We start from the raw sequence: 24,445 nt of genomic DNA, 5'->3' as shown, positions 1-24,445 counted from the left end.
TCTTTGCCCTGAAAATTTTCAATTGAAAGCTGATTTTAAGCAACAGGTTTCAATGGCATTTCTATCCTTAATTTCAGCTCTCCTCTTGTTTTACTTAATGGATGGATGTGATAGGAAATCCTTACCAATTTGCAATATAAACACAGAAAACCATCCTAACTGCTTTCTGACTAATAGCAGGGGCAGTAGTTCAACTGATATCCATGGAAGTACTAACAATTGTTAAATTTCTGTTTAGTATGTTGCTGAATAAAGCTCTATGTGTTTTGACAGTTTTTAGCAATGTTAGCTCAGTTTGGAAGCTAATTTTATTGAATTCAATTCACAAAATTAGTCACTAGGAAATGTTATTTTAAATAACAGTATTTAATGTTATCTTTATTATTTCAGCTACTATAATGTAAGCAACAAAAAGTAATAAAAAATAAATGAACATTAAAGAAAATTAGATATATACAAAGGCCATGATTTCCCAAAGTCTGTTTTTATCCTAACACATTAAAGCTATCAAAAAGTAAGCTATGATTCATTTAAAAAAAATACATCCATATATTAATGAAAAAAGAAATCATACATTGATGTCTCCCATAGGATGTAGGCTTGCATTTTCTTCCAGAATTATGATTTTGAACTGAGGTGTCTTTGTTGAAGCCCTTCACTGCAGTCTGCATTTGCCATTCCCCCCTGGGCTGGTCTATGCTGCAGTGAGGATCTGTCCTGGTGCTGCCTGGCAGGATGGCAAAGCCACCGGGCAAACTCACCGGGCAAAGCCACCGGGCAAAGCCACCGGGCAAAGTCACCGGGCAAACTCACCGGGCAAACTCACCGGGCAAACTCACCGGACAAAGCCACCGGGCAAAGTCACCGGGCAAAGTCACCGGGCAAAGCCACCGGGCAAAGCCACCGGGCAAAGTCACCGGGCAAAGCCACCGGGCAAAGCCACTGGACAAAGCCACTGGGCAAAGTCACTGGGCAAAGCCACCGGGCAAAGTCACCGGACAAAGCCACCGGACAAAGCCACCGGACAAAGCCACCGGGCAAAGCCACCGGGCAAAGTCACTGGGCAAAGCCACTGGACAAAGCCACCGGACAAAGCCACTGGACAAAGCCACCGGGCAAAGTCACCGGGCAAAGCCACCGGGCAAAGTCACTGGGCAAAGCCACTGGACAAAGCCACCGGACAAAGCCACCGGGCAAAGCCACCGGGCAAAGTCACTGGGCAAAGCCACTGGACAAAGCCACCGGGCAAAGCCACCGGGCAAAGCCACTGGACAAAGCCACCGGGCAAAGCCACCGGGCAAAGCCACCGGGCAAAGCCACCGGGCACTGCTGCCCCAAGCAGGAGGAGAAGGGCCAGCAGCTCACAAACACAGCAGCTGGGCTCAACAAAGTCCTGACAGAACAGTGGTGTTTGCCAAGACCCACTAAAGAAAATCTTACTGACATTAAGAACTATAATAGGTATATATGCAAAAATTGCATGTATGTGTTTATCTATTTGCCCTGACTAAAAAATTTCAGCCCCGCTCTCTAGGGAAATGTAAATATAACACACTCCAATTTGTTAGAACTTTCAAAGCTGCTTATCAATTTAACAGCAACCAATGTGCCATTGAACAATGAGCATTTGTAAGCCTGACACCAGGAAAACCTAGGGCATACTGGTCAATTCTGTATATTTTTAAAGCCAACAAAAGAACAGAATAAAAAATTACTTAAATTAATATTATGTTCTTTTATTTTTGCAAGCCTAGACTAGTTTAAATTATTGATAATATACTGATCAACAAAGTACAAAATACTTTAAATTAAATATTTGTAGCAAGAAATATATACTATACTATCAGTGACCATATTTTTGTCAAAAATATAAATTCTCTGATACTACAGAGGTTTAGAAATGGTCAGTTAATGAAGATTTATTTCATTTTTGGTTTACTGCTACCTTTGCAATTAAGCATTAACTGTAATTTGAAAACTACTCTTTTAAGACTGAAAAAGTAACATGCTTTTCAGTAAAAAGAAGTTACTTCAGTTTAAGAACTAAGTTGGCATTATTTATTTTGAGTAATCAACATGACTAAAACAAATGAGGAATATTAATGTAGCGCATCAGGGAATATTGGCCATCAAAAGTTCTAGTCAAGAGAAAACCCACACCCACAAAAATCCAGAATGGATTTTGCATACTTTCCAAATGTCCCACATTTTCAGTAATGGTAGAAAGTCAGATGCTTTATGTAAAAAAAATTTTCTAGTCAGTTTGATCCTCTCTGGTATTTGTAATGCAACATGGATAAAAATTTGTTAAATGAGTGAGAGGAATGCAGACTCATTTTTTAGTATAATAAAATATCTTCTTAAACAATGAAAATTAAAGCTAGAACATATGCTTTTGGAATAGTCAAATGGATTAGGAAACATACACCATTTCTTGTTATAGACATTCACAAAACAATTACATACATACACTGGACATATAAACTTACTTGTAGACATTATATGCCCACTGAAAAATTATTTAAAATGTGACATTTGTGTTTCAAAGCTATTAAAAATCAGCTTTGATAATTTAGTAGAAAATGTAGTGAAAGGCTTTCAAAAAAACTACATAGAAAATATAAGGAATTCAAATAAACAGTCTGAATATTTAAATTTAAAAAGCAGCCACTCTTGGAAAATAGATTGTGTAAAAAGCGGTATTCGCTTATCACAATCTTTCAATAGTTATAAAATTCAGTGTTTCCATACTAAAGTTTTATACTTCTTAGTAAAGCCTGAAGGTAGCCAATAAAAAGTCTTTGAATATGTTAAGAGTGCTGCTGATATGAAGTCCAGTTTCAGACTGGTGTTTCTTAGTTATTCACTACTGTGAACAGAAAACATGGACTTCATTTTTTTAATACACTTGGTACAAGCTCATAGCATCCTCCCTAATCCTAGTTAATCATTATGGGCCTTGTGAAAAATATGATCCAATGATTCAACAAACTAAAAAAAGAATAAAAACCTTTTACAAAATATTCAATGAGCCAGATTACAGGTATATTTTGTATAGAGTTCTTTTATTTTCATGCAAAAAAAAATATATGCACACTTAATAACACCCTTTTATTTTGATTTATTTACAAGTTTTAAATTCAACCCCTTTATTCTCAACTGATTTTATAACAAATGATTGAATATTTTTCAAGTACATTGTTGTTGAAAAAGCACAGACAGTGTGCAGCAGCAAATGCAGCAAACCTCAAAAAAAAGGTGCTACAACATTGCTTCTACATCAAAAGACAGACAAGTGTCTGGGATAGTGGTTTAATTTTAACACTTATACAGACATACATCTATACCTAGAGAGAGACAGACAGATCTAAGAAAGCAGCTACATCTGCAGAGGAAGGAAACAGCATGTTACAAGGACAATTCAGGGAGGTCAATTATACATAGAACATTTGACAAACAACATAGAGAACAAACTTTGGCATTAATTACCAGGGTACAAAACATAGCACATTCCAATCTGTCAATGGAGTGTAATATGGAACTATGCAGTCTGTAGCTGTTTGTTAATATTAATATCAACAAGTATTTGTCATTGTCAATGAAAATACTAACACAGCTATAATAAAACTATTTTAATGGAGAGCACACAAGTAATGATGCAAAATTACACTGCCATTTTTGTATCTGTAATAATTAAATGCTTCAATACAAGATATGTAAAGACACCCCACCTGAAAAATTGTAAACTAAGGAAGCTCAGAGTCTGAAAACCATAGCTTGACACTGCTGAACTAGGTGGCTTTTAGTTTTATACCCTGGTTAAGTATCCATTTCACATTGCCTGAATAACACATAACACTATGCTTGTATCAGCCGCTAAGACAAGAACTGAAAAGCATAAGAAATTCCCTGCATGCATTATGTGTGGTGTTAGCAAAAGAGTGAGATGTGCCCCAGTCCATCTGAGGCACAGCAAGTTGCATAACATCATTACCACTTTGCAGGGTCTGTCGTCCTCCAGCCAACACTCCACTAGGTAACATTCCAGTGGGAGTCAAACCCTTGAGTGTCAGCACACTTTCACTCTCCTCCCTGTATGAGAAAAAGAGTAACAAAACCCTAAATATCTCCACATAAGAACTTGCATTGAAGTAAAATAATGGATGGGGAAAGGGAAAGCCTGGTTTTGTTGTGTTTTAGGCATATCAAGACTGAATGTAAATTCAAATTCCAACAATTTAAAAGCTGAAAAGAACTGTATTCCATACCAGTGTTCCCTCCACCTAGGAGTTATAAATGTGGCTGCTTTTGAACCAAATTCTGAGCAGTTATTCACATACAGGTTCATGAACTTTGAAATGAGCACTGAATGCTTCATGAGGTACAGAATGTATCTCACAACCATAAAACAATCCCCAATTCTCTTTAAAATGTCTCTACCTTGGGAAATAAGACCTTTAAAAAATTACCCCTATTTGAGCAATTATGTTCTGTGGAAAAACAGGTATTTTGGGTAAATAGGGTGATGAAATCCCTACATTTAAAAAAGATGGAGTATTTTTTAAATAGGTGAAAATAATCAAACCAAAACTGGAAACAAAACCACTCTACTCCTCAAGTTCCTGGTATGTCAGAAATTTTCAGAGTCAGTTCTGACCTCATTCATTACACCCATGAATTCAGTCTTTCTATCTGGTATTGCCTTTCCAAGACCCTTAGTTAACAGCTGGACAAATAACATGTACACTGAAGATCATGTTCTCTACTTTCTTGAAACATGTCTCAAAAATAACTAAAAAATATTCTTTAACCAAAAATTCCATCAACTGTGTGCTCCAATGTGCCAAACAAGATTCTGATGCACAGTGATCTCCCTGAAAAATCTTTGGCATTCATTATCCTGAAACAGAGATGTTTACCTTCCATATGTAAGAGGGGTTAAGGAATGCAGAAATCATGTAAGTACCTGAGAACAGAGAAGACTCTTGCCATCTTGCCAATTGCACGAATTTTGTTTCTGATTATTTCCTTCCGTGCAGCAGCTGTACCTACTTTCAATAGAAGAATAAAGAGTCTCAAGTTCATGATTATTTAGAAGGTCATTGTTTTAAAGTGCATCAAATTCAACACAACTGTTTAAGTTCAGTACACTTCATAGGAGGTCAGTACCCAAACACTTAAGGGCACAATGTTATCAAATTATAGCTTCAGAATGCCAACAAAACCACCATCACCTCTGTGTCCATAAAATGCACACAAAAAGAAGTTTAGATTGTTCACAGTGATTTTCTAAACCTAGTAAGTATCTGAACTACCACCACTACAGTGCAGTAACTATATTAACTCCTTTGCCTAAAGTTTACACTTTAAATTCTTAGTACTGATATGTACTAAGAACGTGTATATGTGTGTATATCAACATGTAAGCAAGTAATCCAATAAAGAAACCAAAGATACTAAAGCCACAAAAAATAAGGATTTTCTAATTGTTACACAGCTGTTCAAGATAAAACAGTGGTTTCCTTGTTTTTATGTCAGCTACCCAAAACACAACTCCATGAAAACTTCTCATAAAATAAACAAGCAAAAAATTGCAGTGGTACCTTTCTTACCACTTAAGTCTGTGTTCCAAATCATCTTAGGTTTGCATCATTTGCAGAAATTACAAATACCAAAGATCTGGAGTAAATACTACACATACCACAGGGCAGAATGATACCACTTGTGACAGACAAAAGTGAAGAGAAAACTTTGAAAGGAGGCTTGTGATTAGGAAGGAGAGCCGCCATTGCCTGCCCTGACATGATAATGGAAACACCTTTCTCCTTTCTCTGGTTTGTTTCAATGCATAAAAGTCATCCTTCCCCTCATCTTACTTTCCCTTTGCCAACTCTTCAATTTTATTGAAACAGTAGAGGCAGATGAGGAGATATCAAAACCAAAGTCCTTACTTCTCCTCAGCCACTGGAGAAGGAGCACATTAATCACAACAAGGTAATAGTAACTCAAACTGTGAATTGAACCACAGGGGACCAAGAGTGAACAAGCTCAGACAGGTCTGTTGGGTATTCTAGAGCTCCATGTACAGCGTTGTTCAGTTTTGGAAGAAAGGTACACAACAAGAAGTTGCCAACTAAATTGCAAGAATGTAGAAGAGAGGACCACAGAAGTGGGCAGAGGAAGAACCACATGTCCAAAATTCGCTGACTTGCATTCAAAAAGGGAGCTGTGGAAGAAGCTGTTTTCTATCCCTGCTCACTAGCATGGGCTTCCCTGTGAGGATACAGACACTCAGGCACAGCAGTCACACTTCTCAGACCACAGCTGCAAGGACACAGCCCTTTTGTGGCACAAGAGTGGGTAGACTTTCCACCCTGAACACCAAACCAAATAAAATACATAAGATAAAGCATGAAAGGGCAAACAACAACAAAACCACATAAGACAGAAAAGGTGTAATGACAAATTAAAAACAGGGACAGGAGACAACCCTGGGATATGACAAATACCTGCCAGTCCATATAAACAAAGCAAAAAAGCCACAAACTGCTGAGTAAAGGGGTTTTTCTAGACAAACTTACAGTTTTAACAGACATCAAACTAAAAAAGTGACAAAAGAGCCCAGGAAAAACTTGGAACAGGATAGTATGAAACATTCATATTTTACTGAAAATAATTTCCTTGAAATCTTAACTTTTAATTTTGAAAGTTCTAGACATTTTTGCTTTCTCTCTTTGAACACTACTGAATAACCACTTGAGAATCTGGAATGAGAAGGAGACTCTTTTAGAATTTGAAAAGCTCAAAGCTAAGGGGAACATCAAATATTTCTCTTTAAGTTCCTCAATTTTCCTTCTACCTACACCAATTTGCAGGCTTCACTGATACCAAGCTGTAATGTGCCAACTGGAAAGACTTCAGGTAGTGCTAGTCCCTGTGCTTTAAAATGAGAAAGGTTGCTTTAGGGTGTTTGGTTTGTTTGAGGGGGTTTTGTTTGTTTGTTGGGATTTTTCTTTAAGATGATTTCTCATTGCCCTGGCCCTCCAGAAGCAACACAGCCAAGGCAAAAAGCCAAAGGCATTACTCCAGGCTGCAGCACTGCACTAATGTGGCCATTGAATTCTGGCTGGATAATGGCATTTGCTTGTAAAAGAATGTCTTGATTACATCCTAAATTATAGGAGATACAACAAAGAACTTCCCCATTTCCCATTCCCAATGCCTGCATAAGAAACAAATTCTGATATTCTGACATGTTATGTCCCAGATATAACTTTTGGAAACATGTCTAAAATCTAACGCATTCCAAAGTATTAGAAATATTCTCTGGGACCAACAAATTAATACAGAGAGAAAAAATATTATTAGGCAAGTAGTAGCCAGAAGCATATCTCTGTACAAAACTATCTATCCTGTGATTTCTGAAAAACAAGTGACAGACCATGAATTTAAGTTGGTAACTAGGCTTCTTTTTACATTTTGCATCCAGCCATCTTCAAAATTCACAAAGAATCAAAAAGTACATTTTTTGACATCTCAGTTAAGAAGATGAAATATACTACACAAACCATATTTTGGAACATTTTATAAACACATTCCATGCACAATCTTAAAGAAAACGGCTCATGAGGAAAGTATTAAAGAGCAAGACAAACAACTGAAAGCTCCCTACACATGCAGGACCAAAGATGAAACTTTAGAAGTAGATAAAATAATGAAATTCTAAAAAAAAAAAAAAGAATGAAAAAAGGAGGAAAAAAATTCATGCACAGAAAGACAGATGTCTTGAAGTATGACTTCTCATAACAAAATACACAAGTCTTTTTAAAATTCCTATTAAAATGGTTAATAATCATAAAATACTACATAATAACTCTCAATAGAAAGATATTTTCTCATTAATACTTTATACTATCAGGTTCTGTGAAGTCGTATTTCAAAACATTCCTACTCTGTCTGGTCTGTACCTTTTTTATTGCCATATATGAGTCGGTCTTCAGATGGAGAGTCCAGAAAAAAAGGAAGTGAACGATGGAGAAAAAGGTGAGTGAGACAAAAAAAAAAGATATATAACCTGGTAGTGATAATAAAGAAGGAATGGAGAGGAAATATGAAAAAAATAAAACAGAAAATTGCAATACTTGAAAATCAAACAAGAAGTGGAATTGTTGAGAATATTTAAAATTTGACGAATAACAAGTGAATGCTTGAAAGTCAACAGTTAAAAAAAAAATCCAACCACATAGAAAGATAAAGCATAGGCAGTACCTAGGTGGCATAAGAGATGCATCAAGCAAAGAAACAGTTAAAGGAGACAGAATATTAAAATAATTAAAATTAAGAAACTACAGACAGGGCATATACAATCAACTGACAACTGCAACTACTCTGGCAAACATAAATCCTAATGCCTCAGAATACCATTACACCCTGCTTGGTGCAAACTGCTTTATGTTCAATTCAGTAGATTTACTTGCATAAAAAACAGGAATTGACTGTTGGCAGGATCACTTTTGAGATTTCTTCCACATTTTCACATTTTTGGCAATCATCTAAATAGCAGCAAAGCTGAAGTGGCTCAGAACCAATGCACTCCAAAAGAAAACACAGAGCTGCTTAGCACAACACTATTCTGCTAGCAAATTTGAACACAGTAATGCTAAGAAAGGGGTTGTGTCTCTAATGTCTTTATAAATGATCTTTTCATGTTCCTCAAAGGCTGCTGAATGTTTTCTTCCTCCTCCCCCATCAACAACAATTCACCATATCAATTCTGTTAATGCATGAAATGAAGCAAGTCTGAAAAATGTTTAGATGTGACATTAAGCACTTCTGTAAAAAGCCCAACAGAACTAAGTGTGATATGCTAGGTCTTCATGTTAATGTTGCTTCCTAATCATCATGCTACAAACCTCTCTTAACAATCTACTGTATCACAGTTTAAAAGACAAAAAGATGTGGTAATTCATTACATGAATACTCGTAATACAATGTACATACACAAGTTGTCCTTTAAACTCAAATGCAGACTTAAACTAGCATTTCAGACTTTATTTATAGTACTTTGCCATAAAAATATTGTATCTGATGTTCTCCTACATCAACTGTTATTGAAGGGCAATAATTAAGAAACTCAGTGTATTATAATACATTTATTCTAAATAGTAGTAAAGTAAGTTAGTATGTTTCAAATTATAAGTGCCAAGACATTTGGAGAATTTACCACCAAAAGTTTGTTTTAAATAAAAATCACATATAAGGATTTGCAAAAGTTACTATTACTGCTTCTTGATCACAGGTACAAATGCAATTCCCTTCTCTGCCCCACCAAAAGCTTTGTTTTCTACAGAAAAATTTTAAGGCAATTTTGTTCAAATGCCAGGCAATATTACACCAGTCTAAGTTAAATATTTTGTACAAGTTATTACCATTAGGAAGATTTGCGAATCTTAAAGTAAACCCTACCGTCAAATTGATCTTCTCCCTCTGTCATCAGCTCATCATCAGAGCAAATGCTCAAAACATTCACCAACATTTCTGTTACTGTATAGGAAAAAATAAATCTTAATTCATTCTGTGTAGAATTTAAAATATTTCCATGTACACAAGATACAGCTAGTCACCAGCAACTCTAGTGAATGAACTTCTCACACCACAGCCATCACTCAGTAACCTCATTTCAAAATAATTCTTGATGTGAGCTGTAACAGAATTTAAAAAGCTCAGAAAAATAAGCAGCTATACATTATACTAAACACTAAACAATCAAACAACATGAACATTCCTCTTACAAGGAGTTCTTTTATATAAGAAGACTTTTCCTGTAAATTAGTAGTTTTACATTAAAAGTCAAGTATTTGAACAAGTTTTTATGCAAACTTCACCTAAATATGAAAAATTTTGATTGCTCAAATTCAGGCTTGAATTGAAGAAGTTATTCTATTCCTGACAACTGCAGGCATGTAGCAGAAGTACTCAAGCAGAAAGATACTAGAATAGAAAAATGTTATATATAAATATATATAACATATTTATATAAATATCTTGTTTGTCTTTTCAAACTCCCCTTGAATATATCAACAAGTGGATACAGGCTTTTTGAGAAGAGTTTGTGTATTTTTCTTCTCCAGGTATATTCTTATTCTGCCACTCAATCTTTCTGATGCTTTTCAGACTCTTTCTTAAAATATTCAAACCCTCCTCTACATGGAGTATTCAGAAAACCTATCCAAAAGGCAGTTGGTTAAAACCCCTGTAAATTGCTGCCTGCATTTATTAATTATTAATTCATACAACCCCAGTGTTATCTTCTATGGTTGTATTCTTCATTCTTGGGAAAGAGTTACTCTCTACTGTAAAAAGCTGCAATTATGATTTTGATCTGGTCAACACAGACCAGACAATACTGACATTAAATCCTTCATCAAAAGTGGAAACATGCATTTGTCAAAAGGCAAGGCTACCTACAAGGGCCATGACTCCAGAAGTCTGAAGGACTGAGCAGGACAATGAACACTCAAACACTGTTAAATAATGTCATTACCAGCAACACAACAAAAGCAAAATACACAGTATCAACTCTTTGCTGTTGAAAACATTATCTACTGCATAATCAGGCAAAAGAGATATAAACCAAATCTTCTTTCAAATGTCAGGTCCCTTCATTTAAACATAAAATAAATTATTGAGTGAATTAACCACAGTAAGAAGTGTCCAAACTATTTGCATTTAACTGCTCACTAAAAACAACATCAGCAAATCTAGACGCCTAGGTTTTTATGTCCTTAAATACATAACTGCAGGAAACCTAACATTTATTTAAATTTATTTTATTTGAATTAAATTTAAACTAAATTAAAAAGAAAATTTCAAAGAAACCTAAAGAGCTCTCCAGATCTCTTTTTATGAAAAGAGCAGTTTCTGTCATAGAAGAATTTTAAACAGACCCAAATAGCCTCTAACCTCGTTGCTTGTCAACTGAGGACTACTTGGGGCCCCAGTGTCCTAGATTCAGAGTTATCATCTCTAGAGAGAAAAGGAAAAAAAGGAGGATCTGTGCTAAATTATCTTTTTTACAAGAAAAAGTATAACTGAAAAACTTATCTTCAGTGAAGGTCAATCTGTTATATCCATATAGGAAAGTGAACGAAATTTTACATGAACATCTCAATATAAATTTATACCTATAATTACACAGGATTAATAATGCATATAACTTAGCATTCTGTAGAGTAAGAACAATGTAAATACTAACTTCAAATGCAGTTCAAAGATACTACTTAACAATGGAGACGTACACCCTCAATGGAAATTATAATTTCTGTTAACATCTTAGCTATATTAGATGCAGTTCTAACTACCTTGACTTAAACTTAAGAAAACAACACAAAAAAATGCAATTCACCTGTCATTAGCAAATATATTTCAAAAAACAAAAATTGTCTCAACATTAATCTAGGAGAAATAGATATTAGTTGATGCATAACATCTACTAACCTTTTTCTCCAACAAAAGGCAAAGACCATGTGAAAACATCCATAAAATTTGGTAGCCAGTAAGGATGAGGAGAACAATTGAACTGACGAATATTCATCACATTGTTTTCATATTTTAATACAGCAGCTAAAATGAAATTCAGACATTTTGAAAAGAATGTTTAAAACTTTTGAGTACTACAAATGTAAAGTCACAGGCTTGGCTAAGGTTTATTTATACTTTAGACTAAATAATCCCAAAGGTATTCCATTAGCTTTCTTTCACAGTATTTACAGACAAGAAACTAATGGAGCTCTTTGGATTTTTACTGTGCATGTTTAATTTTTTTAAGGTACTGTTAAATGTCAATACAGGTCTGTACTATCCTATTTTAGGTCTACAGTCAACAAAGATTTTTAAAAATCCTGAAAAGGTATCATCTCTGTAACTTTAATGAAACTAACTCAGAACAGCAGTATATTCACTATATGCAAATTCAGATTTTATTCTTCCTATGTGTCTTCTCATGCTATAAGCCTTGAGTAAAACCACAGACATCTTGAAAATATGGGAAAAGAGAAAGCATGAAGAAAAAAGACAAAAAACCAGAAGCATTCTAAAGCTAAACAAGCAGTTGACCACATTTTTCTATACTTACACTTTCATCAGACTGGAAATAGCTCATGTGAAAAAGGGTTCTATGAACACAGTATCCATAGAGATAGCGAAAAAACTTAAAAAGCCAGTTGAAGATATTTTTACTTCCCCTTTACTCTGCAATCAGTGAAAGTAACAACAGTTCATCTTTTCCTGTGTACAGTTATGAACCCTACAGAAGTGGTAAGGGCTGGGGGTGGTTCTTTATAGGTGGGTGGAAGAAAATGCAATGTATATAATAGAAAAAAGGTGTTGGTTTCAAAGGAACACGACTGAACATTTGGAGATCATTCATTCATCACATACTTGAAATGCCTTACTTTAATATCATATTTGAATTTCAGCAGGCTTTATTTTTAAATTCTGTTGTTGAACTTTATTCTCATCAATGAGTAATACTAATTCACAGCTAAGCTCTTCTCTGCTCTTCTGACTTGTAAATCTTTCTCCACACTATTAAACATGCTTCTCCTGTTCAACTCTATTTTAGCAAAGGATGAACAAAAATGGATTCCTTGTTCTATACTTCCATCTTAGTATTTCCAATGGTGATCAGTATTTTGATATCTACTTGCTATTCCTTGATTTCCCATATGTGGCCATTATGGGAATTATAATCACAATTAAGATGCTCAGATGCCACAATCCACAATGCAAACCACAGGGAAACCTTGCCTGACTGGATAACACCAGTAGATTTAATCCTAAGTACTAAATAGCAACAACTTTCACAAAGGAAACCTCTGACCACACTTATGCTTCAAGGTACTCCTCTTACAGGATGTTGTCATTTATGGCTCTTCTTGATTAATACATTTTCTTTGTCCTTTAGTTTCTTAATTGGCAAAAAGCAGTTGATATTAGATTATCTAGTTAGACCATTTCATTTTATTATAACATATAATTGCTAATAACAAGTTCTTACCTTTATTATTGTAGACATCCAGGTAATTAGGTGCTGAAAAAATTGTTATTAAAGATGGGAACCCTGTAGTTTGACTTTTCCTGTACATTCTATAACTGTAAAACCAAACAAATTATATTACATCTTACAGCAAATAAGCAATTAATTTTTATTTTTCATTGTGACTATTTCCTTGAAAGATACAAAGTACTCACCCTGCATCTTGTGCTTCATGTGCTCTAATGATTGACAACAAATTATTATTTTGCAAAAATTCACAAACTGCTGGATAGCTGTGAAATGAAAACAATTATGAGTAAAAGGTATCCTCTTAAAATATTCAGGAAGAGTCAGTACTAAAACACCCAACTAGATCACAGCATACTCTCACCTATAAAAGTAGGAGCATCCTCTGACTGTGTTATGACTGAAATGCTCTGGTGAATTTTCATTTCCAAAATCTTCTGAAGGATCTGACCACAATAAGTCGCACATTGGTCCAAATGCTGGAGGCTCTTTGAATCTATCTAACTGTTTTGGAAAAAAAAAAGGCAACAGCACAAATACTCTTTAAATATTAAATTATTACATTTTACACATTTGTTAACCTACATATCCATCAATACAAAGCATTTTTAGAATAAATCCCAACCATATCAGAGAAGTAGTTTCTGTATAGTTTTTCCTCTCCTCCTCATGAAATAAGGCACAGGCATGCCAAAAAGAACCAAACCTGTTAAGAGCAATAAGATTTATTAGTTGTAAAAAGAAGGGAGATAACTTCCAGACTGATGGATATGTGTACTACAAGGTCAAGATACAGACAAGGAACAAAATGGTCCTTTTTCATGCACATGCCACATCTACCAATCTGGAGATACTACCAGAAATTAGAAAAGAGAAACAGTACAGAAAACAGGAATTATGAAAAGCATGAATAATTAGCACCAACTAGAAGAGACTAAATATATATTATGAAACAACCCTAAAAATCCAAACCAACAAAAGAAAAAAAAACCACCCTGAAACACCCATCTCCACAATGGATCATTTAATAATGTAATGAAGATGTGACTGGCCCAGCTAAGGTTTTTCACACAAGCTTTATTTTTCAGCTCTATCCCTGATGTAATGGGCCATAAGAATTTTGGCAGATTTTCTCTCAGTTTCTCTCTTGCTGCTTCTTTACCGATTTTCACTCGAAACACCTATTTTACCAGCCTGCAACTTTCCTAGTAACCACAGTCAAAAAGGGCAGAAGTTAAGAAGCAAAGTGAATTTGTTAACATAAAAGGAAAAAGCCCTGCTTAATTAAGTTACAGGCAATCAATCTCTCATGTCCCAGAAATGAAAGTAGATATCCCAGGCTCAATGTAAAGTTTATTTGGTCTTTATGTAGCTGGAGTTTGTTCACAAGATGATTTTATCCAAGAAATGTAGGAACAGTTCTTTGATGGACAGTGCATTTATCTCACTTCACTTCCCATACCAAAGAAGATGACTTTGATGGTACTAGAGAACACTTAACTCTTCATGACAGGCTCGAAGGGAGGTTTGGTGAGCACCTGGTGAATTTGAGTCTAACGGTCCATAGGAATCCATTCAAATATGGAACCAGCAGTAGTGCCAAGCTCTCTCATGCCCTGGAAAATCAGAGCTCCCGAGGCTGCCACCTGTAACATAAGTGGAGAGGTCCAGATCTTTACAAATTCCTGCCAGATAATGGTAAGGCAGGTATTAACTGAAGTTGTTGTTGGAATTTATTCAATATTAAAATCCTGTGGTTTAACATTTCCCACACTGGATGATAAACCTGGTATGGAGTATTTCTTCCAGATTGAAGAAGTCAGTCCATCAACTTCTGCAAGTACCTGAATTTCTGTAGATTAAACCATCAAGTTTCTAAACCTCCAGCAATAAATATGGGTCCAGAAGCTAACAGAGGCATTCACACAAGGAAGTTTCAACTGTTTGCTGATTGATGTTTCCTGCAATACAGAAGGCTGAAAGTCTAGAAAACATTTCTAAGAATTTTTCTTTAGTCTTCAGGGATTTTCCTTATGACTTTGGCCAAATCGATAGAGGCATTATAAATAAAAGTTCTGGCTGCCTGCAATTAACACATCTCTCTCCCAAACTAATTTCTTATAGCATTGAAACAATAATGCAGCTATTTCCTGAAGTAAGGTCAGTTTGTAAAAAATAAATACACTTACATACACTTAAACATATACTATATATACTTACATAGACACCAAATCAGTTACTTCTTCACTAGACAGTCTACTAACTAGCAAAGTTCTCAGGATATCTCAAATTTTAAGGAAACGTCACTTCAAGCTACTCAACCCAGACTACATATATCAAATCAGAGTAATCAATTTAAGGGCTTCTCTACTATTGGCACAGCAAGTAAGTTAAAGGACATGAGTAAATTCAAAACACCTGTTTACTGATTTAACTATTTCTGAATGTGCTTTGACTGTAGCAAAACAGAAACTCAATACAAACCGGCTTAACATTTTTCTAAATATGATTAAAGTAACCAAGAAAGACAATTTTCAAGAATAAGAATTAATATACCTGGTGTTGAAATAGAACTAGGCAGTATGTTTTTTAATATACTGTAAGACATTTAAATCTAAATTATTTTCTAGGTACTATGCAGTCAGGACAACTAAAGTGACATGCATTATACCTCCACATGGATGTTCCAATTCAGAAGCACCAAAACCTGAGAGGCAGATTAAGGTACAGCAAATTAAAACAGTTTTACTTTTGAGGCAAAGGACCTTCACAGAAGTTTCACACCCAGACACTAGTTTAATTAATCTGTCCTAATTTTCTTGAGAACTATCACCTAATAAAGCCTAAAGAACAATGTGAAAGCCAGTGAAAAGTGGCAGTCATCTTACATATTACTGAACAAAAGAAAATTGCAGCAGGCCACAGAAGGGAAGCAAGGTATCACGAAGATAGATTCCCACTTGTGCTGCCATATATTTCAAGGCAATTTTACCAAGTCTTGGTATCACCAAAAGCTAAACAAAAGACTGAGCATCTGCTGTAAATGGGGGAAAGAAAAAAAAATTCTCTTTCTTTTTTAAAGTCCCCATAATCTTACCTGGATATTTCCGTCTTTCTAAAATGCTAGGTTTAAAAATGACAATTCCTGGCATTTTGTTCCAGTAGAAGTATTGGCAGTGTAAATGAAATCAATTAAACATCATCTCTAAGCTGATGGACGTGTCTGAAAGAGACACTCTTTACCAAGACAATCAAAGTATTCATGGGATGGATATCCAGAAAATAAAAATCAGATTACTGCAAGTTTGGCAAAGTTCCATTTTGGCAGAAATATGAAGTACCTAGAACAACGTTTCCAAGTAGGATTCATTGTCATGCCTAGTGTGATAGCAGTCCTCTTCTGGAAGTAAATTTATGATGGCAAAAATAGTAATTTAAATTGTGTAGTTGAATCGCCTTCCTTCATATCAATATTGATGAAAGACTTCATCCAGAAGAAACTGCACCCTGCATAAAATTTTTCTTCTTTTCTTAGGTGATTCCTGCACTATTTATAGAGCTGTGATTTCCCTTTCATGCCAGACAATTATGCCCTTGCAGCTAAGACCTCTCCTTAGTAAGATCTTCTGCTAATAAACCAGAAAGTCTGCAATATTTACACAGTTGTCTTGATTGCTTACAGAAGTAACTTCACACACCAGACTTGTACCCCCAAGTATATGATTTTTCCTAGATATAAAATGAGTATTTCACATCACCCATATAATTTAAATACATTTAAAATATCAGTACATGCCAAGCTCTAATGCAGCTATTGAAGCCACTGCAAATCCATGACTAGTGCCTTTTTCAAGTTACCAGATGATTATTTAAAAACAATGAAGGCCCAAGGATCAGTTCTATTAATACTGCCTTACATTTATAAATGTGTTTTTCATCAAAACTAAATACAATGCAGATTTTCATATATGCATATAAACATTTCAGCCTAATGTAGCCTAGAACATTACAGAAGCACATCTGAAAGCACAAGCCAAGACAAGAGAGCTACCTTTTAGTTAAATCTACTTGACACTTTGAAACCTGATCAGCTGCAAGACTGAGACTAACAGAAAAATTAATCACAATCCTGTTATGACAGTGGATTTCCAAAGTGTTTTTTCAGAATGTTTTCTTTAGATTACTTTCCAAAAAGCCTTGACCATGCTTCTTTTCATCTATATAGTAAGAAGTGTTAAGGCTTTGTGAGGATGGTACTTTTTAGTCTCTTTGCTTTCTTACTTCCCTTCCTCTGCAGAATGCATTTGGATTTCTGTACACATTAGTATTTGCTTTGACAATGCAATGTGCCCCAGTACATTTTCCCACTTTCACCACTGATCTTGTAAATACACTTCCTCTCTTTCTACCATTTTCTTCTCCTCTCACATCACTCTGCTTGGCAGTGTAATATCTGTAAGTGAAATAAACTGACATTTGAGGTGAAATGGTCCAACCATTACAAAAGATCACTAACAAATAAATACAGTAAATTAAAAAATTAGATTCAACTGGACAGCCTATAATTTTGAGGAAAGGGAGAGGTAAAAAAGAAAAATAAAGCACAAATAAAGGAGAAAATGCTAAGAAAATAAGAAATGTAATTAATCAAGACAAAAAGACAAAATAGGCTACAATATATATTTTTACATACTACAAAAGCAATTTAGGTGCATACTTTTACTTTCTCTCTAACATTTAGATCTTTTTACAAACAGGCCCCTGTATACTTCCTTCCGTATGTGGATAAACCACATTTTTTCTTCCACCCTTACCTATAATCCCAAAGCTTTCTTAGAACCACCTACATGTATTTTAAGCTGAAATCATCTATATTTTAGCTGTTCCTAATCATAACAGGAATGGTTTTGATTTCCAAGTGCAGCAGTCAAGATGCCAGCTAAGTTAACCTAAAGAAGTCCAAAAGCAGTATGCAAAAATTAAGGCAATGGAAAATTCCATTTTGATTGAAAATTCCCATCTGATATAATCTCCACCTGACAAGCTATCCATGAAAGTAGAAATCATGTTATTAGAAAAAGATACCTCATGTCATCACAATCTTCTGCCCTTTAAATTGCATACTATGATTTAGTGTTTCTATTGTGCAATTTTAAAAAATCTTTTAAATTCTTCTCATTAATATACTCCGCACATTCACCACAGTGAGATGTACTCCTCAACTGTTACTCAAATGCCTACCAAATTTTTAATTTAGATAGCAATCTGAATTTCTATTAAATACTGCAATATCTAACTTTGTCAAAGCTAAAATCCACATATTTAAGACAGTAAAAAAATTTCAAAGAAATTTGAGAATATCTGAAACGTGACATTAGATACAGCAAACAATTTTAAGACTACAATTAATTTCAACAGGTTTTCTCCTGGAAGCCATGAGATCATTAGCTCTTATCTAAAAAGAAATACAATGTATTATTTTGATTAGATATGAAACTCTTCACATGTACTACCTGTCTCAAAAAACTATGTGGGGATTTTGAGGTTTCTTCTATGTGTTTTGTAACAGTCCCAGCTGTCCAAATGAAGTCTACTAATGGAAAATGCACTAGATAATCCATGAGATTTTAATTATGATACTGCTTAGCCTACATTTCAGCTCCTGATTTACACTTCAACAAGAGACAAGAACAGAAAATATACTGACAAATTCATAAAGATGACTTTGTATGGCATCATATAAATATCTCTATTTCCACTTATTTTCAAATACACAAAATACTCACTCTCCTAATGTCATCTAGTGTATTAATTTCTGGTGAAAGTCCACCATGAACACAAAGAAACTGTTGATTCAAGAGAGCAGCAAGAGGGAGACAATCAAAAGCTTCCATACAAGCATCATAGACTCTTTCAGAATACTTTATTTTACCTGCAGGAAAAAAAAAAAGAAATCATTAAAAAATCCATAATTTATGGATGAAGCATTCTGGTGGATCATGGTTATAAGAATATCTATCAAAATGAATGCTTAAAAAACCCCAAAACAAAGAGTATTTTAAATGAGGGTTTAAATGAGCATTTCCAAACACCTTAACAGCAAACATGTTTCTAAGACCTATTTTCTTCCAGAACTATAAACTGTTTTCACTTCTGTTATCTCAAGTGTGAAGAAGCTACTTTTGTTTAAAAAAAAATCACTGAATTATTTAATATTTTTATACAATTATACAGCATCCTTCAGTGTAAAATACTACTAAGAAATTTGTGAATTCTCATTTACAGTGAAAAGCTAAGAACTGATTATAGATTATATAATTTTTACCTACATCAAAGAGGGTTTCACCAGACCAAATTATCCATTTATCACAGGATCTATACTTATACAAGCCTTCAAATGGAGAGGTATCACTAAAGAGTTATCCTACTAGTACAGCTGAAATCAATCCTCGAAATGAAAAAATTATCCCACTGTAGGGAGTTTTTGCTAGCTTCATAAGACTGCTCAGCATATTACTCTGCACTCCTGACTGCAGCAAAATTATCTACCCCTCCAGGACTTTAAAATCAAGACTGTTATATCAAAATTTATGTCATCATTTATATTTGAAGCCAGCTCTCTGCTTTCACTCCAAGGCCACTCCAAGGCAAGCAATTCTGCAGAAGTCAGTGGGGCCTCCAGATGTTTGCAAAGCCTTAATTAAACTAAGAGACAAACATCTCTAAAGCACTACGACAGACTATAGATCAGCAGGGTGGAAGTAGCTAATTTTATATTCTTAGACAGTACTTACATTCTTGCTTAAAGGTAAAATACTCTGTTAGGTGTCTGCATTCATGGTTGCCCCTCAAAAGAAATAATGTGCTTGGGTAAAGAATTTTCAGGACCCACAAGTACAGCACACACTGTTGAGAAAACAGGATAAGCAGTAAAATATACTAGTGTATATGAACCTTATTATTACTGAGAAATACTGAAAAAGAATGTTAACAGTTTCAAAAGGCAGATACTGCTTAATGTGCCATTTTAAAATAGCACTACTTCCCCAAATCCAGTTCTGGACATGAGTTATGCAAATTGCTTATTACTTTTCCTAATAACAGCCACATAGAATGCTGAAAAAAAAATACATTTGCTGGATATTCAATAATAAAATAAACTCAGCAGAATTAAACTGTAGGACACTTTAATCTAGACAAACATTGTACGTGTTTCTGCCTAAAATCTGGTATAATATATTATTCTAAACACTGGCAAAGAAGAAAAGCAGACATTTATTAAGAGAGACTGGAAAAAAAAATCCTGACAAAATAATTTCCCTTAAGGTTAGATACATCATTTGGATATAATTTTTAAACTACAAATGGACAGAGTAAATCATCCTTTCCTCAAACACTGGGGAAGCTGATTGCTTTTTCAGTGTAAAAGCAGCAAAGTCAAAGAATTACGGTAATTTTCCATCTATCATTATTTACTGCAACATCAGCAGCAAACCCTCAAAAAGATAAGAGCTAAGAACATGCACAATTATTTCAGTTTAGAGTCTGTTACCACCCAGCAGTCTTGAATGCCCAAAACATATTTCATAAATTTCCAATCTAATTCTTGTGTTTTTTACTGAGCACAGAAACCTCAAAACCCCACGAGTTTTGGACTTCACTGAAGTCACCTGCAAGCTGTTATTATCATTGTTCTTAATCAATACCAGTACCCTGAAGCTACCATTACTCAAAGTTATTTTCCATAGAATAGCAGAGTACATGAAAAAGGAAGAAAGAAAACAAATGGACACTCTAAAAATACACTGCAAATATTGAGGAACACAAAGACTTTTATTGTGATGTTCAGTTAAACTAATTACTGAATTTTTATCTTCTTAGTTAAAACATGGAAAACTAATCTTTGTTCAGAAGTTTTTTTAAGTGCAGTGATTGAAAAGCTTTCATATCAGGTTTTGATACATTAACATATAGAGCTGATTTGTAAATGCCTTTTTCAAGGACAATTATATTATTTGTAATCATCAAGAACAGGCAAAGATCAACTTAATAAACAGAGAACGTCTACTGAAATTTTTCTTTAAAGATGACTTTGAGGCAACGTCTCTTGCTGCATCTCCTGTCTGCCATCTCTAGCAGCCTCAAAATGCATTGTGGGTGCCTTTCAGAGCACATACCCACACATTATCAGAACTGCAACATTTTAATACAGAAACGAAGGAATACACTGTGACTTACAAGATACTATTTCAAATGGCATGCTATTCCATTAGATTTAGTATCTATGAAGAGATCCCAAGCTGAGGCACTTCCCAGGCTGGTTACAGAAGAACACTTAACTTAAAAACTATGCTCTGAAACTAATCTATGTGAATAAGTGAATATCTTTGACATGTGGCACACTTAAGAAACATGCTGAAAATAAAAAAAATTATTTGAATTCAAAGTAACTGAAAAATTAATGGTAGAAACACATGTCATCCTTAGGGAATATCTGTATTTGCGCTAAGAATTTTTGTAAGGAAAAATATTAATAATTATTAAAAAACAATTGATTAGCTAAATATAATTAGCTTCTTCTATAAAAATAAAGAGATAATAATATTAAACAGATAATAATATTATGAATAATTGAAAGACTTTGCAGTCATGACTCACCTGTTCTCCACAAACATACAAACATATTACCAGACAAGCAGCAGTATGTATAATAATGTAACAGAATTCAACTTTTAGAAAACCAGCTAAAGAAAGAGGAGAAAAAACGAGTAAGTATGGTGATTTCAGCAGGACAGTCCAATCAACTGGTCAACATCCTTCTGTAAACAGGCCTTTATCACAGGAGAAGGCACAGCAAGGAAGAATGCATTCAAATGTTAAAGCAGACCTAAAACTTCATTTGAAAACCTAAGTGAAAGTGTGCTTATAAAAAAATTAGGACAAAACAGATTAATATATTCAGTTACCTCTATACTAAAATAACCTCTGTCTACATAGTCACCGAGGAAGAGGTATCTTGTGTTAGCAGGTGATCCTCCCACTTCAAACAGCTTCATTAGATCAAAGAACTGGCCATGAATATCACCACACACTGCAAGCAAAAATTTTGTTCAAATTAATTTTAAAAAAATCTAATGGAAAAGTTACCAAGTTATAGCTAACAGCCACAAAGTACTTCTAATTAAGAAGAAAGACAGGTATAAAGCAGGAATAACAGAAATTTTTGAAGGTTCCCCCTCTGCTTTTCATTAAGATGCTGTCTTCACTACCTGTGACAATACTGATGATATAGCTCTGAGTCCAGGAGACTGGGGGGTATTTTTCCAACACAATGCACTGAGCATTGACGTCTTGAAAGCTCAAGCTTTAATGTCCTCCCCAACTCCTTAGGCATCTTTGCAAATTTTCCTTGGTATGTGTACTTGAAAATGCCTGCCGCTTCACAACAATTTGCTGAGTCCATGTGAAATCAAAAAAAGCAGGGAGTGTACTTTTATTTCTGAGTCAGACTAACATACTTTTTAATAAAATCCTATCTTCTTCTTGCTCAGTTACTTTTCTCCTTCAAAAAATCATGTTCAGTATTTCAACAGTGGATTTTTCCTGTGTTTTTAGAATATGAGAAGGGACAAGACCAGTGGTCAGCTACCAAAGGCAGAAGTGCCAAAGACAGCAGTAGATGGGAAGTCTTTAGGGAGCATACAGCAAAACCAGGTCATCTCACAGCTTTAAAAAAGTAATTAAAAAATGCTTGAAGAGTCAATTGCTCTTATCTCCTCTTTCCCACAGGAGTTCTTAGTTCAATGGAAGTCAGTAGCTGCCTTCTCCCTTCTGCATAAGGTGTCACTGGTAACAATTAACAGGAATTTGAGAGACTATGCCTTTCATTGATGCAAAATGTCACTGGTCAACTGACAAACAGCATCTCCTGACTTCTTAGAGTTTATCAGTAAAATCTTTGGGGAAAAAAAGTTGTCCTAATTTTGGAAAGAAATACTGGATATGGCACACCACATTTTAAAGGTTGTTATTCCCTTAGAGCATTCGTCATCACAACCTATAAAGTATGTGACTAAATAGAATGTGCACTCTTTTATGTCTTTTCCCTTAAGATTTCTATTCAAGCACTGAAAGAACTTCCCTCCTTTTTAAATTGCCAATATACCAATTACCTGTATATACAAAAATATAAAAATGCTAACCAAACTTTAATTCTGAGTTTATCTGGAACTCCAAAGGACTCTGAGTTCAGTCAGCCACTTAGTAGTTTCCACCATTTCAATCATTCATGTTTTTAAAAATGTCAACAATAATAATGATGTATTGATGTAAAATTTTCATTTACCCAATACTAAAAAATAACAAGCTGATGCCCTAAAAAAAGCTTTCAGACAGTAATTTTATATAAGTACATTTAGAAGAAAATACATTCAGATTAAAGAAAATGTCATTTAAACATAAAAAGCAAATCTACTTTCATTATCATGAATAACAGACATGCAACATAGCTACTTTCTAGGAGTCTAGGCTGTTTATAAATATAAGTATTAAAGGACACCAATTCCACCTTTCACCAGATCAAACAGAAACAGAACTGTTTCAACTATGAAAGTACTCAAGAAAACCCTAAAAGTCAGTTTTGTATCCCAGTGGCTCTGGCCCTAGTGTCAAAGATACTAAAACAACCTTTATCAGTACTACTGCTCTCATAAGAACATGGTTGCATGTGCAGTCACCAGTCTCACAGAACAGTATAAAGGTGTATTTTTCACTATGAATCCCAGTTCACAGTATCTGTTTCAAACTACAATAATGAGCTTCTCTTTACATCTTTAGATTTCAGAATTATCCTGAGTTCAGGAAGATGCCTTTATTCTTACTTATAATATTGAAGGAAGTAGAAATTAGTATTTCAACAATATTTAACTACTTCCTTCTTTTGTACCAATTTTAACACCAATCCTACTAGCTTTTCCAATAGGTTTAATGCCTGCATTTGTTAAATAAATGCAGTTGTGAGGGATAATTCAGTAGAACTAACAGAGAAATTCTGGTTAAGCAATTTGAAGACAAATTTTACTACTGAAAAAATCTGTCCTTTTCAAATTTAATTATGGATGAAATGACCTAGAAATATTACCTGTGATTGGAGCTTCAACTTCTATCATAGTTTTTTCCCTCCGTAATATTGCAGCACCCTCATTGATGATTCTAAGTGCAATTTCTTCATCCACTCGACCTTCCTTTATCAAGTGGTTCTTCAAAATGTCAACCCTAGGTCTTCCATCTGTGTCAAACACTTCTTCAGATGTCAAGCGATGTGTTGGTGGAAAAGGGACAGCTAAAATTTAAATAGAAGAAAAATAGTCATGACACTCAATT

The 24,445-nt window shown here is 34.6% G+C and overlaps 1 protein-coding gene across 9 annotated transcripts in view; it reads right to left on the bottom strand.

Annotated features, from left to right (window-relative positions):
• The window catches only part of PPP3CB (protein phosphatase 3 catalytic subunit beta), a 47,371-nt gene that overhangs the window by 12,258 nt on the left and 10,668 nt on the right, over nucleotides 1-24,445 (bottom strand). For 4 of the 9 annotated variants that reach the window (XR_014956303.1, XM_085583601.1, XM_085583603.1 and 1 more), the window contains exons 2-13: nucleotides 24,204-24,404; nucleotides 22,030-22,154; nucleotides 19,858-19,969; nucleotides 18,850-18,995; nucleotides 13,428-13,567; nucleotides 13,252-13,329; nucleotides 13,058-13,152; nucleotides 11,497-11,622; nucleotides 9,466-9,543; nucleotides 7,968-7,994; nucleotides 4,967-5,051; nucleotides 3,995-4,092 (exon numbers count right to left, since the gene is read on the bottom strand). Coding sequence is in view for 8 of the 9 variants with exons in the window: in XM_085583601.1 (XP_085439727.1) it covers nucleotides 3,995-4,092; nucleotides 4,967-5,051; nucleotides 7,968-7,994; nucleotides 9,466-9,543; nucleotides 11,497-11,622; nucleotides 13,058-13,152; nucleotides 13,252-13,329; nucleotides 13,428-13,567; nucleotides 18,850-18,995; nucleotides 19,858-19,969; nucleotides 22,030-22,154; nucleotides 24,204-24,404 (1,311 nt within the window). In the remaining variant the exon portion in view is untranslated. The remainder of the gene's footprint in view (nucleotides 1-3,994; nucleotides 4,093-4,966; nucleotides 5,052-7,967; nucleotides 7,995-9,465; nucleotides 9,544-11,496; nucleotides 11,623-13,057; nucleotides 13,153-13,251; nucleotides 13,330-13,427; nucleotides 13,568-18,849; nucleotides 18,996-19,857; nucleotides 19,970-22,029; nucleotides 22,155-24,203; nucleotides 24,405-24,445) is intronic. The other 5 variants (XM_021548650.4, XM_021548634.4, XM_021548643.4 and 2 more) reach the window with 3 other exon arrangements.

This window comes from Lonchura striata, chromosome 6, assembly GCF_050655825.1.
Source record: "Lonchura striata isolate lonStrDom1 chromosome 6, ASM5065582v1, whole genome shotgun sequence".
Classification (NCBI taxonomy): Eukaryota; Metazoa; Chordata; class Aves; order Passeriformes; family Estrildidae; genus Lonchura; species Lonchura striata.
The sequence above is the reverse complement of the archived record's forward strand: the minus strand, read 5'-3'. Positions and strand labels throughout refer to the sequence as shown.